This window comes from Camelina sativa, chromosome 9 (genome assembly GCF_000633955.1).
Source record: "Camelina sativa cultivar DH55 chromosome 9, Cs, whole genome shotgun sequence".
Taxonomy (NCBI): Eukaryota; Viridiplantae; Streptophyta; class Magnoliopsida; order Brassicales; family Brassicaceae; genus Camelina; species Camelina sativa.
Window position 1 is genome coordinate 14701853 of NC_025693.1, and position 11610 is coordinate 14713462.

The following is an 11610-nucleotide window of genomic DNA, read 5'->3' on the forward strand; positions in this document are numbered from 1 at the left end:
GGGTGGCTGGTGTCGGACGTAGGTTCGGACAAATAGGTTGAGCCGCTGTTTGGCCGCCTTTGCTGAGCTCTTGGAACGTGTGGTGGCTCCGGGAAGGATCGTTGGAGCCTTGGCCGCGTCTGAAGGGGTTGCCCTGGTCGCGTCCGATGCGTCTTGGTCAGGCGTCTCGGTCGCGTCCGGCGTGTCTTGGTCTTCTTGGCTGAGGTCGCGTCCTGCGATCACATCATTCCCTCCCCCTTGAAAAGGTTTTGTCCCCAAAACATCTTCGTCGTCACCTACATCAAACGGAACAAGGTCAGTGACATTGAATGAGGTGGATGTACCAAACTCACCTGGAAGCTCAAGTCGGTAGGCGTTATCGTTGATCTTCTCGACGACTCGGAATGGGCCATCTCCTCTCGGGCTGAGCTTGTCCTTGCGTTTCTGCTGGAACCTCTCCGGCCTTAAGTGTAACCAGACCCAATCACCAGGTTTGAACAGCATCGGTTTACGTCCTCGGTTGAGGAAGCGTGCATACTGCTCGTTCCTTCGCTCTATGTTGGCTCGGACCTCCTCGTGCAAAGCCTTGACCATTTCTGCTCGTGCGACTCCGTCTTGATTCTCGGCTTCATTCGGTGGTAGAGGAAGGAGATCCAGGGGCGTCAAAGGCTTGAATCCGTATGTGACCTCGAATGGCGACCTTTTCGTAGCTGAGNCCTCGAATGGCGACCTTTTCGTAGCTGAATGCACCGCTTGGTTGTATGCAAACTCGATGATCGGAATGCACTCGAGCCAGGAGCCTTTGTTGCTGGCGATAGCTGTGCGGAGTAAGGCGCCTATTGATCTGTTGACGACCTCCGTTTGGCCGTCGGTCTGAGGGTGAGCCGCGGTGGAGTACAGTAACTTCGTCCCGAGTTTGCGCCAAATAGTTCGCCAGAAGTGACCAAGGAACTTGGGATCCCGATCGGATATGATGGTGCGCGGAACGCCATGAAGCCTTACGACCTGACTAAAGAACAAGTTCGCCAATTGCACAGCATCATTGTTCTTATTGCATGGAATGAAGTGAGCCATCTTCGAGAACCTATCAACAACCACCATGATACTATCTTTATGCGCCAAGAAGGGTAGGCCGAGGATGAAATCCATGGAGAGATCGATCCATGGTGCGGTGGACACGGGCAAAGGCATGTAGAGGCCATGCGGGTGAGTTGTCGACTTGGAGGTGCGACAAACTATGCAACGGCCGACGTGCTTCTCTACCATACTTCGCATCTTTGGCCAGTAAAAATGCTCCTTGAGCACGGCCAAGGTCTTGGTGATGCCAAAATGACCCGCTAAACCTCCACTATGGGCTTCACGAACTAGCAACTCCCGGATAGAACCATTTGGTATACACAGCCTTCGACCTCTGAACAGGAAACCCTCGTGAATGTAGAACTCGGTGTAGATTCCTTTCCCATGGTTCTGGAAGCAATCTCCAAACTCAGCATCTCCAGCATAAGCATCTTTGATGCTTTCAAAACCCAATACTCGCGCGTCCATTGTGGTGATTAGTGCATGCCGTCTCGACAAGGCGTCGGCGACTACGTTCTCCTTGCCTTTCTTGTACTTAATAACGTATGGGAACGACTCAATGAACTCCAACCATTTCGCATGACGTCTCTTGAGGTTGGTCTGGCCGCGGAGGTGCTTGAGAGTTTCGTGATCAGTGTGAATCACAAACTCTCTCGCCAATAAATAATGTTGCCAAACCTCCATGGCACGAACGAGGGCGTATAACTCCTTGTCATACGTAGGGTAATTAAGCGTGGCTCCACTAAGCTTCTCACTAAAGTACGCCACCGGTTTGCCTCCTTGAGTCAGGACAGCTCCGACTCCGACTCCCGACGCATCGCACTCAACCTCAAAAGTTTTGTTGAAATCGGGTAATGTAAGCAAGGGTGCTTGTGTGAGGCGTTTCTTGAGCTCGGTGAACGCCTTGTCTTGTTCCTCTCCCCATCGAAACTCGCTATTCTTCTTGATCACGGACGTGAGAGGCGCGGCGATCGTACTGAAGTCTCGCACAAACCTCCGGTAAAAGCTGGCTAGACCGTGGAACGACCGGACTTGAGTGATGCTCGTTGGCGTGGGCCACTCCTCTATTGCGCGTATCTTCTCTCCATCGACCTTGAGGCCCTGCGAACTCACAACAAAGCCTAAAAAGACCAATTCATCAGCAGCAAACACGCACTTTTTCAAGTTTGCGTAGAGTTGCTCTTCGCGGAGGGTAAACAAGACAGCCTCTAGGTGTTTAACATGATCAGTCAAGCTAGAGCTATATACCAATATATCATCAAAATAAACCACTACAAATTTATTGATAAACGTTCGCAAAACATGGTTCATAAGACGCATAAAGGTAGAGGGGGCGTTAGAAAGACCGAATGGCATTACCAACCATTCGTACAAACCCTGTTTTGTCTTGAAGGCCGTTTTCCACTCGTCACCCTCCTTCATCCGAACTTGATGGTAGCCGCTCTTCAGATCGATCTTTGAGAAGACACTGGCGCCGCTAAGCTCGTCTAGCATGTCATCGAGGCGTGGAATGGGGTGGCGGTATTTGATAGTGATGTTGTTGACGGCTCGACAGTCAACGCACATCCTCCATGATCCGTCTTTCTTCGGGACTAGTAGCACTGGTACAGCACACGGACTCAAACTCTCTCGGACGTAACCTTGCGCCATGAGCTCTTTGACTTGTCGCTCAAGCTCCTTCGCCTCTTCGGGGTTGACACGGTAGGCTGGCCGGTTGGGAAGCTGCGCTCCTGGGACTAGATCGATCTGATGTTCGATGCCTCTGATCGGTGGTAGGCCTTCGGGGAGTTCTTCGGGGAACACATCGGCGAATCGCTTGAGGACGCCGCGTATGACCTCCGGTAAGGCTTCTAGTGAACCATCAAGACCTGAAAGCAATGCATCTCGAAACAACATCAAAATCACTTGGGCTGAGTCCTTAAGGGACTTTCTAACATCACCATATTGAATCAGGAAATTCTTTTTATCGTTCGAGTCTTTAGACAACTTGTCTTGCATTTCATGTACTTGCGTGGGGCTCAAGGGTTTCAAGCAAATACGTTTGTTGTCATGAACGAAAAAGTATTGGTTAGTATGGCCGCAGTGTGTGGTGCGCTTATCAAACTGCCATGGGCGCCCCAATAAGAGGTGGCTAGCTTGCATAGGCACCACATCACAAAGAACTTGATCCTTATACGGACCGATACTGAATGGGACCGTGACTTGTTCCTTTACTTGGATCACGGTCTTATCATTTAACCATCTCAAGCGATAAGGGCGAGGGTGGTTTGTGGTTTCAAGAGAAAGTTTCTTGACAAGACTGGAACTTGCCACATTAGTGCAAGAACCTCCATCTATGATCAAGCCACAAACGCGACCACTTACAGTGCATCTCGTGTGGAAAATGTTGTCACGTTGGTTGGCGTCATCCGTGGCTACACCGGCGTTCAGAATGCAGCGTATCATGAACAGTTCTCCGACCTCGGGTTCCGCAACAGCTTCTTCCAGCTCGGTTTCTCCTTGCACAATCTCTTCGGTGGCCTCATCGTCGGACTCGATCTCGCCAGCCTCGGTCAGTATCATCGTCCGTGCGTTTGGACAATCACGAGCGTAATGGCCTCTCCCTTGACACTTGAAGCATACAATGTCGTGGCTCCGGACGTCGGTGGTGTTGCGTCGCGGATCTTGGCGCTCATTGGTGACCGGCTCCCTAGGTTTGAATCTCGAGTCTGCGCTGGTCGCTTTTGGTTTTTCCGGCAATCGGTTTGATGGCGACGCATTAGGAGTCCAATTGGTAGCTCCTTGAGTTCGGCCACGAGGCGCCGAGGCACTCTTCTTCTTGATTTGAGTCTCAATTTGCACCGAGAGATGCAATAACTCCTCAAAGGTTTGATAGGGTTGGCGCTCGACCTTGCGTGCAATGCGTTCTTGCAAGCCGTCCAAGAACTGGGCCATGAGTGATTCTTCGGAGTCATCAACTTGTAACCGGTTGCGCAAGTGTTCAAATTCTTCGTAATACTCCTCCACGTTCCGTGCGCCTTGCGTTAGTCGCCGAAACTTCTTCTGGAGCTCGCGGTGGTAGTAGGGAGGCACGTAGCGCCTTCGCATCTCTGCTTTCAAGACCTCCCAAACAGTGATAGGTCGGTCGCGGTTGCGTCGTTGTTCAGCTTCCAGTCGATCCCACCAGGTAAGGGCGTGATCGGTGAATTGTGCCACCGCATATTGGACCTTTCGTAGCTCCGGATAGGCATGGCACGAGTATAAGTGGTCCATGCGACTTTCCCATTCAAGATAGGCCTCGGGGTCCGACTTGCCTGCAAACGTTGGGGGGACCATCTTGTGGTTTGGCTCGTAACGTCTCGGGCCTTCGCCGTCCTGATCGTCATAGCGGTGTCGTCGTCTAGGCCTCGGTTCAAAGTCCTCATCGGACTGATCACTTGCCGGCTCGCGTCGTGGTCGACTCGCAGGTAACGGATCTTTGCGAGGAGGATTCATAAGTTCAATCCTCGTGAGGCGATCAGCTAGTTGCTCTAGGCCGGTTCGTAATGCGGCGAGGGTGACACCAATCTCTGGTGGCGCTGGTGGAACTTCTTCGGCCATCGTACGGACTGGTTGTTGGTGATGTGGCGTGGCTCCGCGGTATAAGTTTGAATTTTAACCTCGCAAAAGAATACCACACGTGAGTCTCACACGCTCAAGAGGACCACACAAAGATTCGTTTCACTAACAAGGTTTGAGGATAGCTATGACACATGCAATCCTATGACTAAAACAAATAAAGCAAAAGTAAAGTGCTACGCGACAAGAATTGCTTTATGCCTAAGACCGGAAACACAAAAATCAAACGCGTAACTAGCTTTATGGATCCAAAAGTGAACTCGCAAGAACACCAAGGAACAGAGATATGAACACGAAGAACAAATGCGAATTCTAACAACCTAAGCGAACGAAAGACAATCCTAAACATGCACCAAAATAAACCAAAAAGAACAAACGAGTCTTATGGAGCTAAAAGATGCAAGCTTTAAACTCAAAGATTGAAACTTAAAAGGAACAGAGAGTTCTGGAAAGAAACAACCTCGTAGGAGCTTTGAAGCTCTGATACCAAGCTGATGTGACCCGAGGACACGGTCACGGTATGGTTGCGGTATGGACGCGGCTTGGGCTCTCGGTCAACTTTCAGTCGGTGAAGCTTTTCTCGGCTGAGGTTCTAGGCTTCGGATCTAGGAGAGAATCAAACGAGGGAAACGGAGTTTGAAGGAATTCAAACGAGCCGTTCGGGAGATACGACGAGGAGCCACGAATGGATCAATCGGACAGTACGGATGCGGAACGAGCGGGTAGACATCTTCGAGGGGAAATACGGATGGATTGAGTGACGACACAAGAGGTTTGGCTCTCCTCTTGATACGGTCTCCAACAAGGTCGAACCCGGTTCGAGGCTTGTTAGGGTTTTCTCAAGGTTCAATCCCGGATTGAAGAAAGAGAAGAATGAGACAAGTTTCAAGAATCTCTCTTGAGGAAAAGTTTTATTTTCATACAAGTCTAAGGAGGAACAAGGGCTTAAGGAGGGTTTAAATAGCTAGGTCTAGATAGTAGCTTAAGGACACGCGGATTCATCTTGATCCGCACATCGTCCTTTTGACGTGTCCCCTTTACAAGAGAACACATCGCCGCCTTTTGACTAACACGCTTAGCCACAAACACTCTCCAACGTTCACAAACATAGGATCAAAAGAGAATATTCTCAAGTTCAAAATTAAACCAAAAATAAGAGGGAAAGAGAGATAACCGCCTTGGCCTTGCGCGTGAAGCAACTTAGCCTTTAGGCGTTTTGCGTTTAGCTCCATGCCTCGTTAAAACCTCCTCCGGTAAACCCATTGGGACAAACCCGGAGTGAGGAAAAAGAGTACACTTCCTCGCTTAACGACTTGACCGTCTTCACTCTTGGGTAAGAGTGAAGACTAAGCGGACTGAGCCTTCGGAGTCTTCGTTGGGTGGCTGGTGTCGGACGTAGGTTCGGACAAATAGGTTGAGCCGCTGTTTGGCCGCCTTTGCTGAGCTCTTGGAACGTGTGGTGGCTCCGGGAAGGATCGTTGGAGCCTTGGCCACGTCTGAAGAGGTTGCCCTGGTCGCGTCCGATGCGTCTTGGTCAGGCGTCTCGGTCGCGTCCGGCGTGTCTTGGTTTTCTTGGCTGAGGTCACGTCCTGCGATCACATCANAGCTGAAGCTGGTTGAAGCAACTAGCAGAGACGTGAGAAAGGAACTCACAGAGGAGGCTTGGAGAAGGCTGGCGGGAGTGTGAAGAAAACCCAAGAGCCCAAAGAACAAAGAAAACCAATTTCAGAGATTGGCAACAACAGCCGAGAGAGAATAAACGGTGAAAGAGTAGCAGAAGCAACAAGATTAAAGCCTTGAAGAGGTAAGTAAATTGTTGTTGTGTGATAAACAGAAATTCACCAAGAGGGAGCAGCACATAAGAGATTGTGAAATCTGTCAAGAAGTGGCAAAGAAATTCGCAAGAGAAAATCTGGATCAATGGAGATTCAGGTCAAGAGGGAGAAGAACTAGTTTGGTAATGAGCTATGCTGACATTGTGAAAGAGGAACCATGAAAAATGGTGATGTCGGACAAGAAGCTAAAGCTAGAAAAGAAACAAGGGAGAGGGAAGGAGTTATCTGTCTGCGGACTGTGGAGAGCATAGAGTCTCCATGAGGAAGAATCTAGATTGTGATGGGTCGACTCACGGGAAGAGACGGACGTGAAGCATCAGAGATTTTACTCCCAAGCACCTGCAGAAAAGCAAGGATCGATTGAGAAGAATTGAAGCAAGAGGGAGATGGATTCAAGAGGGAGATGAAAAGAACTTCACGCTGGAAAATCAAGAGGAAGAAGATTGATGTGTGAAGATTCTGAGCTAAATGGAAAAACACGACATTAACAAAGCTAACAGAATTTTTCCGAGGGAAGAGGCGAATTGACAAGAAGAGGGAGCATTGGGATTGAAATCCCTAAATTGAAATTGGGGATTTAAATCTATGGATTCAAGAGGGAGTGTTGGAATTGTGAATCATAGATTAAATCCTACAAGAAGAAGAAGCTTCAGTAAGAGGATGATGAAGAGCAAAGAATGCGTAAGCATCGAAGAAGAAGAAAGCAGAAGCGTTGAAGGAGGACAGAAGAAGAAAGAAGAAGAAGGCCATTGGGCCTCAAGTGAAACAAGCCCAATAACATATGTGGGTTTGGTTGGTTAGTATAGTAATTAGGTTAAGATTATTGCATTAGTATAAAAGAGATGTATGATTGTAAGAGAACATTGATCCAAGTTTAACAATGTAGTCTTTGGAGTAAAACCGCTTCTTGTCTCATCTCTAACAAACAAACCAAATCTGAGAGATAGGGAGAGCAAGACATCTAACCTAAGAGAGGTTAGAAGTAAGAATTCTAACAAGACGCCTCCAATTGCTAAAATCATAGGTACGACTTACATCAGGAAGAGTGATTTTGTTGGGCTTTTCCTATGCCGATCAAACATTTTTTCCTTCGTTGGTCAAACCATTTTTTGTGTTTATTTAACTGTTCATAGGTTCTCTTATTAATAATGTGCTTCATTGATATATGGGGTTAAAATAATTGAACTACATATCATGATTTGATTATTTTATGTACTTTCGTTTGCGTGTTTCATTTTAGGAAGTTAAGAAAAAGAAACGGCACTGCGAAAGAGTTTGAAATTTATAAATGCTAAGCTTCCACAACAACGTCAACAACGTAACTGCCTCAAATTAAGGTTAGTCTAATAGACATTCTCTTATTCAATACTCTGATATAATTTGTAAGACTGGCATGGCAATTAAATACAAATCTGATCAGTTTTAAATTTTTATTTTTGTCAAAGGTATAGAACTTACAGTTTTGTATATTAGATATTTTATAAACTTCCTGCTATTGCATGATTAGAACATAAATATGTACTACATTGAACATAGTATATCCTCACTATACATATTTCTGAAGAATCCCAAAGTATCATCCATTGAACATGCATTGACAGGAGGAAATACAACACCATGAAGTCTAAGCTGATGATGATCAATTTGTTTGTCACATAAAGAGATGAAGAATGTGAGGGAGGTGGTGAGTTAGTGCAAGAGTGGAGAGAATGAAAGTGTTGTTAGCAGAAATTGGTCTGGTATTTTTTGTGTGAGCATCGTTTATGTAAAGAACATTGTTTTGATAAGTTCTGTTTGTAGTTTGGTCGGAAAAACCAGTTAAAGAGAGGCCAAAGTTATGTTTTCGCTTAGATTGTTGCACCTCCAATACAAATAATGTAAATGGGTATGTATATGAGTGTCTATGTGTCCATAATCCATTGCATATAGTAAGTGGAAAAGCTTAAGTGATTAGCATGAATTCTGCCGCTTAATCTTTTGTGTGCTCTACCAGTTCTAGATACAAAATCAAATCAACTTTTACTTTGATGGAAATGATTGACAAGTAACAAACACGCATTTCAGGTCGACAAATAATAGTTTTATTGTACAAAGTTAAGATTTCATACTTAAAATTTTCATCATAATGATGCATGTTACTTATACTTTTAGTTCATTCATAACATGAATTTGCTGCCATTTCTTATCATGAAAAAAATATCTTCACTCTGTACATAAGCTTATAAAGAATATTTTCTTACTAACATCTAGAATAAATATAGACATCAAGATTAACAATTCAGAAACTCAGCTAAGTAAGATCATTAACAAAAGTAAAAGAAAATATTCAAAGTACATTTGATATTGTTCAAAAAAATCTAAAAAACAAGATAGCTACAGAAAAATCTATTAACACTTTAGCATTGTCTTATAAATTTAAAAATTAATCCGCGCGTAGCGCGGCATATCCCCTAGACGATGAAATTTTTCAAATTAATCTGCGCGTAGTGCGGCATATCCGCGAGAAAAATTTCAGTGTTCTGTTTCGATACAATGGATGATTGAAAACAAAATACGACCGTCAAAAATAACAGCTACAAGCCTTCTAATGTCCCGTAGATCGAAAGATTGATTGTCACCTTTCCGTTCACCAAGAGATATACGGGAAAGAAGAAAACACCCAGTTACAAGACACGTGCCACTTTAAAAAAAGGAGTACTACATTCTCAAATCAACTAACTTCCAATTTTCACACAATAGACCCCAAGATTTAAATGCCTATAGAGATATTTGGGCCCAAGTAATGTCAAACAAAATTAACACAATAAACACCCAAATGTGAGTAATTTTAAGACCTTTTTAAAAAATAACAAACTCAGTAACTATGTAACACACAAAACCATCGACAAAAACCCTTCACACAAATTTATTAAATAACTACCCAAAAAAAAACAAGGGAAAAAAAGAAAAGAGAAACTTACAAATTCAAAAACCCGATAGTCACGGCAGCAAATTGAGATATGATTGATCCGCAAACTGACAGCTTCGGTTAGACCTCGCTTCAATGCTATGAGCTCAGCCTCCAAAACTGTAATGAAAGAGTCATCAAGTGATCTATTCATGTGAAAAACCCAACTACCATTCTCTTCTTTCCAAATTACAACCCCAAACCCCGTTGCCTCCTCCAATATTAAACCCTTGAAATAAAGGCTGTAAGAGTCAGAACTTAAATCTCCCGGTGTGGGGTTTGTGCCATCTTCTCGTGCTAGATTGCCTTCTTTCTTCATGGATTTATTGTGCATACTTTCAAAGAATATAACAAAATTAGAAAGTAACAGAGTCTCTTTATATATGTAGGGATCGAACACCTAAAGGCAAAAGGATATTAAGTTCTAATCTAAGACTAAACCTATAGAAAATAGAAAATAAAGGACGTGTCCGGCAAGTAATTAAAAGCTTCTCATTCTCAATATCAAGAATTAAATTATCAAGTTTCTCTTATATATTTTTAAAATAATTAATTTTTTTATGACGATAATCTTTAAAATTATCTCATTATCCTAATTAATAAGAAAGAGAAATCCCCTAATGTATCATAAGAAATATCAGAAAATTTCCAAAACTTTTCTTTATAAATGCTTCATTAGCTTAGGCCGTAGCATATGCTACAAATATAAGTTCAATTTTAGGTAGTATTCGTTAAAATTAAAAACTAGCTCCCAGCCATAGACGACGAAAAGACATAGACGACGAAAGAGATGAAGAAAACATCTTCTCCGACGTCCTTTTCTTCGTTACCGGAGGAGATCGTTTTCCATTGTTTGGCTCGTGTCCCAAGATACTGTCGTCCAACTCTATGCTTAGTCTCCAAGTATTTCCGATCTCTCATTGCTTCCCCTGAGCTCGAGGCCACACGATCACGCAACGGAATAACAGAAGATTACCTCTACGTTTGCTTAGACCTGAATAAGAAAAACCCTAACCCTAGCTGGTTCAAAGTTTCCCGAATCCCCAAACAACAGAAACTGAAACCTGTCCCTTCGTTTCCTCACCAACTTCCCAAATCCTCGAGTGTTGTTTCAATCGGTTCGGAGATTTATATAATCGGAGGCCTCGTTAATGGACATAAAAGCAATAGAGTGTTGAGTTTTGATGGTCGATCTCGTCAATGGCGTATATTACCAAACATGCGTCTACCTCGAGAAGCTGCAGCTGCTGATGTGATCGATGGTAAGATCTACGTGATTGGAGGCTCTAGTTTAGACAATATCGAGGGTTGGGGAGAGGTTTATGATCCAAAGACCCAAACTTGGGAGCCATTATTGCCCACAACACTAAACCTCACCGCTCAAATGAATGTGGTGCCAGGCAAATTGGTGATGGGTGGAAAGGTTTATGCGAGGGATGGTTTGAAGCTTAACTTGGATACGAAGATTTGCTTGGTAGATAACGGGTTACGTCTAATGTCAATTTCCCATCATAATCTTTTTTGGAATGATCCAAAGCAAGATTCAATATGGAGATGTGTTGAAGGACTTGAGGAACTCTCTGATTATACATATTTTTTTAATGATATTAATTCTGTGGGAAAGTCCAGCAGTAGAAAAAGTATGACAGTGTGGTGGAAGTGGGTGACGGTTCGCTCTCCAGATCACTGTTGTCGTAAGGAATGTAAAACGGAGGTTTGGTGTGCCGAGGTTTTGTTCGAGAGACGCGGTTTAAAAGAGCTTTGGGGATCCGTTGAATGGACTAAGAAAGTGTTTACCTTTGAGGGATGTGACCCTCGTACCGGTTTCTTTCTGAGATTATCTCACATTGATGTAAGGGTTTTTAGAATCATAGATGGATTGAGAGAGCAGTTAGAATTTGGTGTGAGATATTCCATGCACAGTCCATACTAGCTACTAGATGTTTTACTTTTCTAATTTCTATGCAAATATTTTTATTTGTTATACAATACCAGAAGTAAACTTTATAATAATTTTAACATATTTAAATTTATTAAAATATTTAAAATTTTATATTTTGTGTTTCGATATTTATCTTATGTTTGTTATTTGTTTTGTTTTTGAATAACTATTGATTAGTTAAGCATTAAATTGAAAAAAAAATTAATATGAAAGATTATTTTAAAATATTTAGT

The 11610-nt window shown here is 43.8% G+C and overlaps 1 protein-coding gene across 1 annotated transcript; it reads left to right on the top strand.

The window, feature by feature from the left end:
- LOC104715287 (putative F-box/kelch-repeat protein At5g03000) lies at positions 7074-11368 on the top strand. Its single transcript, XM_019229957.1, has 4 exons — positions 7074-7284; positions 7375-7463; positions 10214-11025; positions 11131-11368. The coding sequence occupies exons 1-4, from the start codon at positions 7074-7076 to the stop codon at positions 11366-11368; spliced, it is 1350 nt and encodes a 449-aa protein (XP_019085502.1).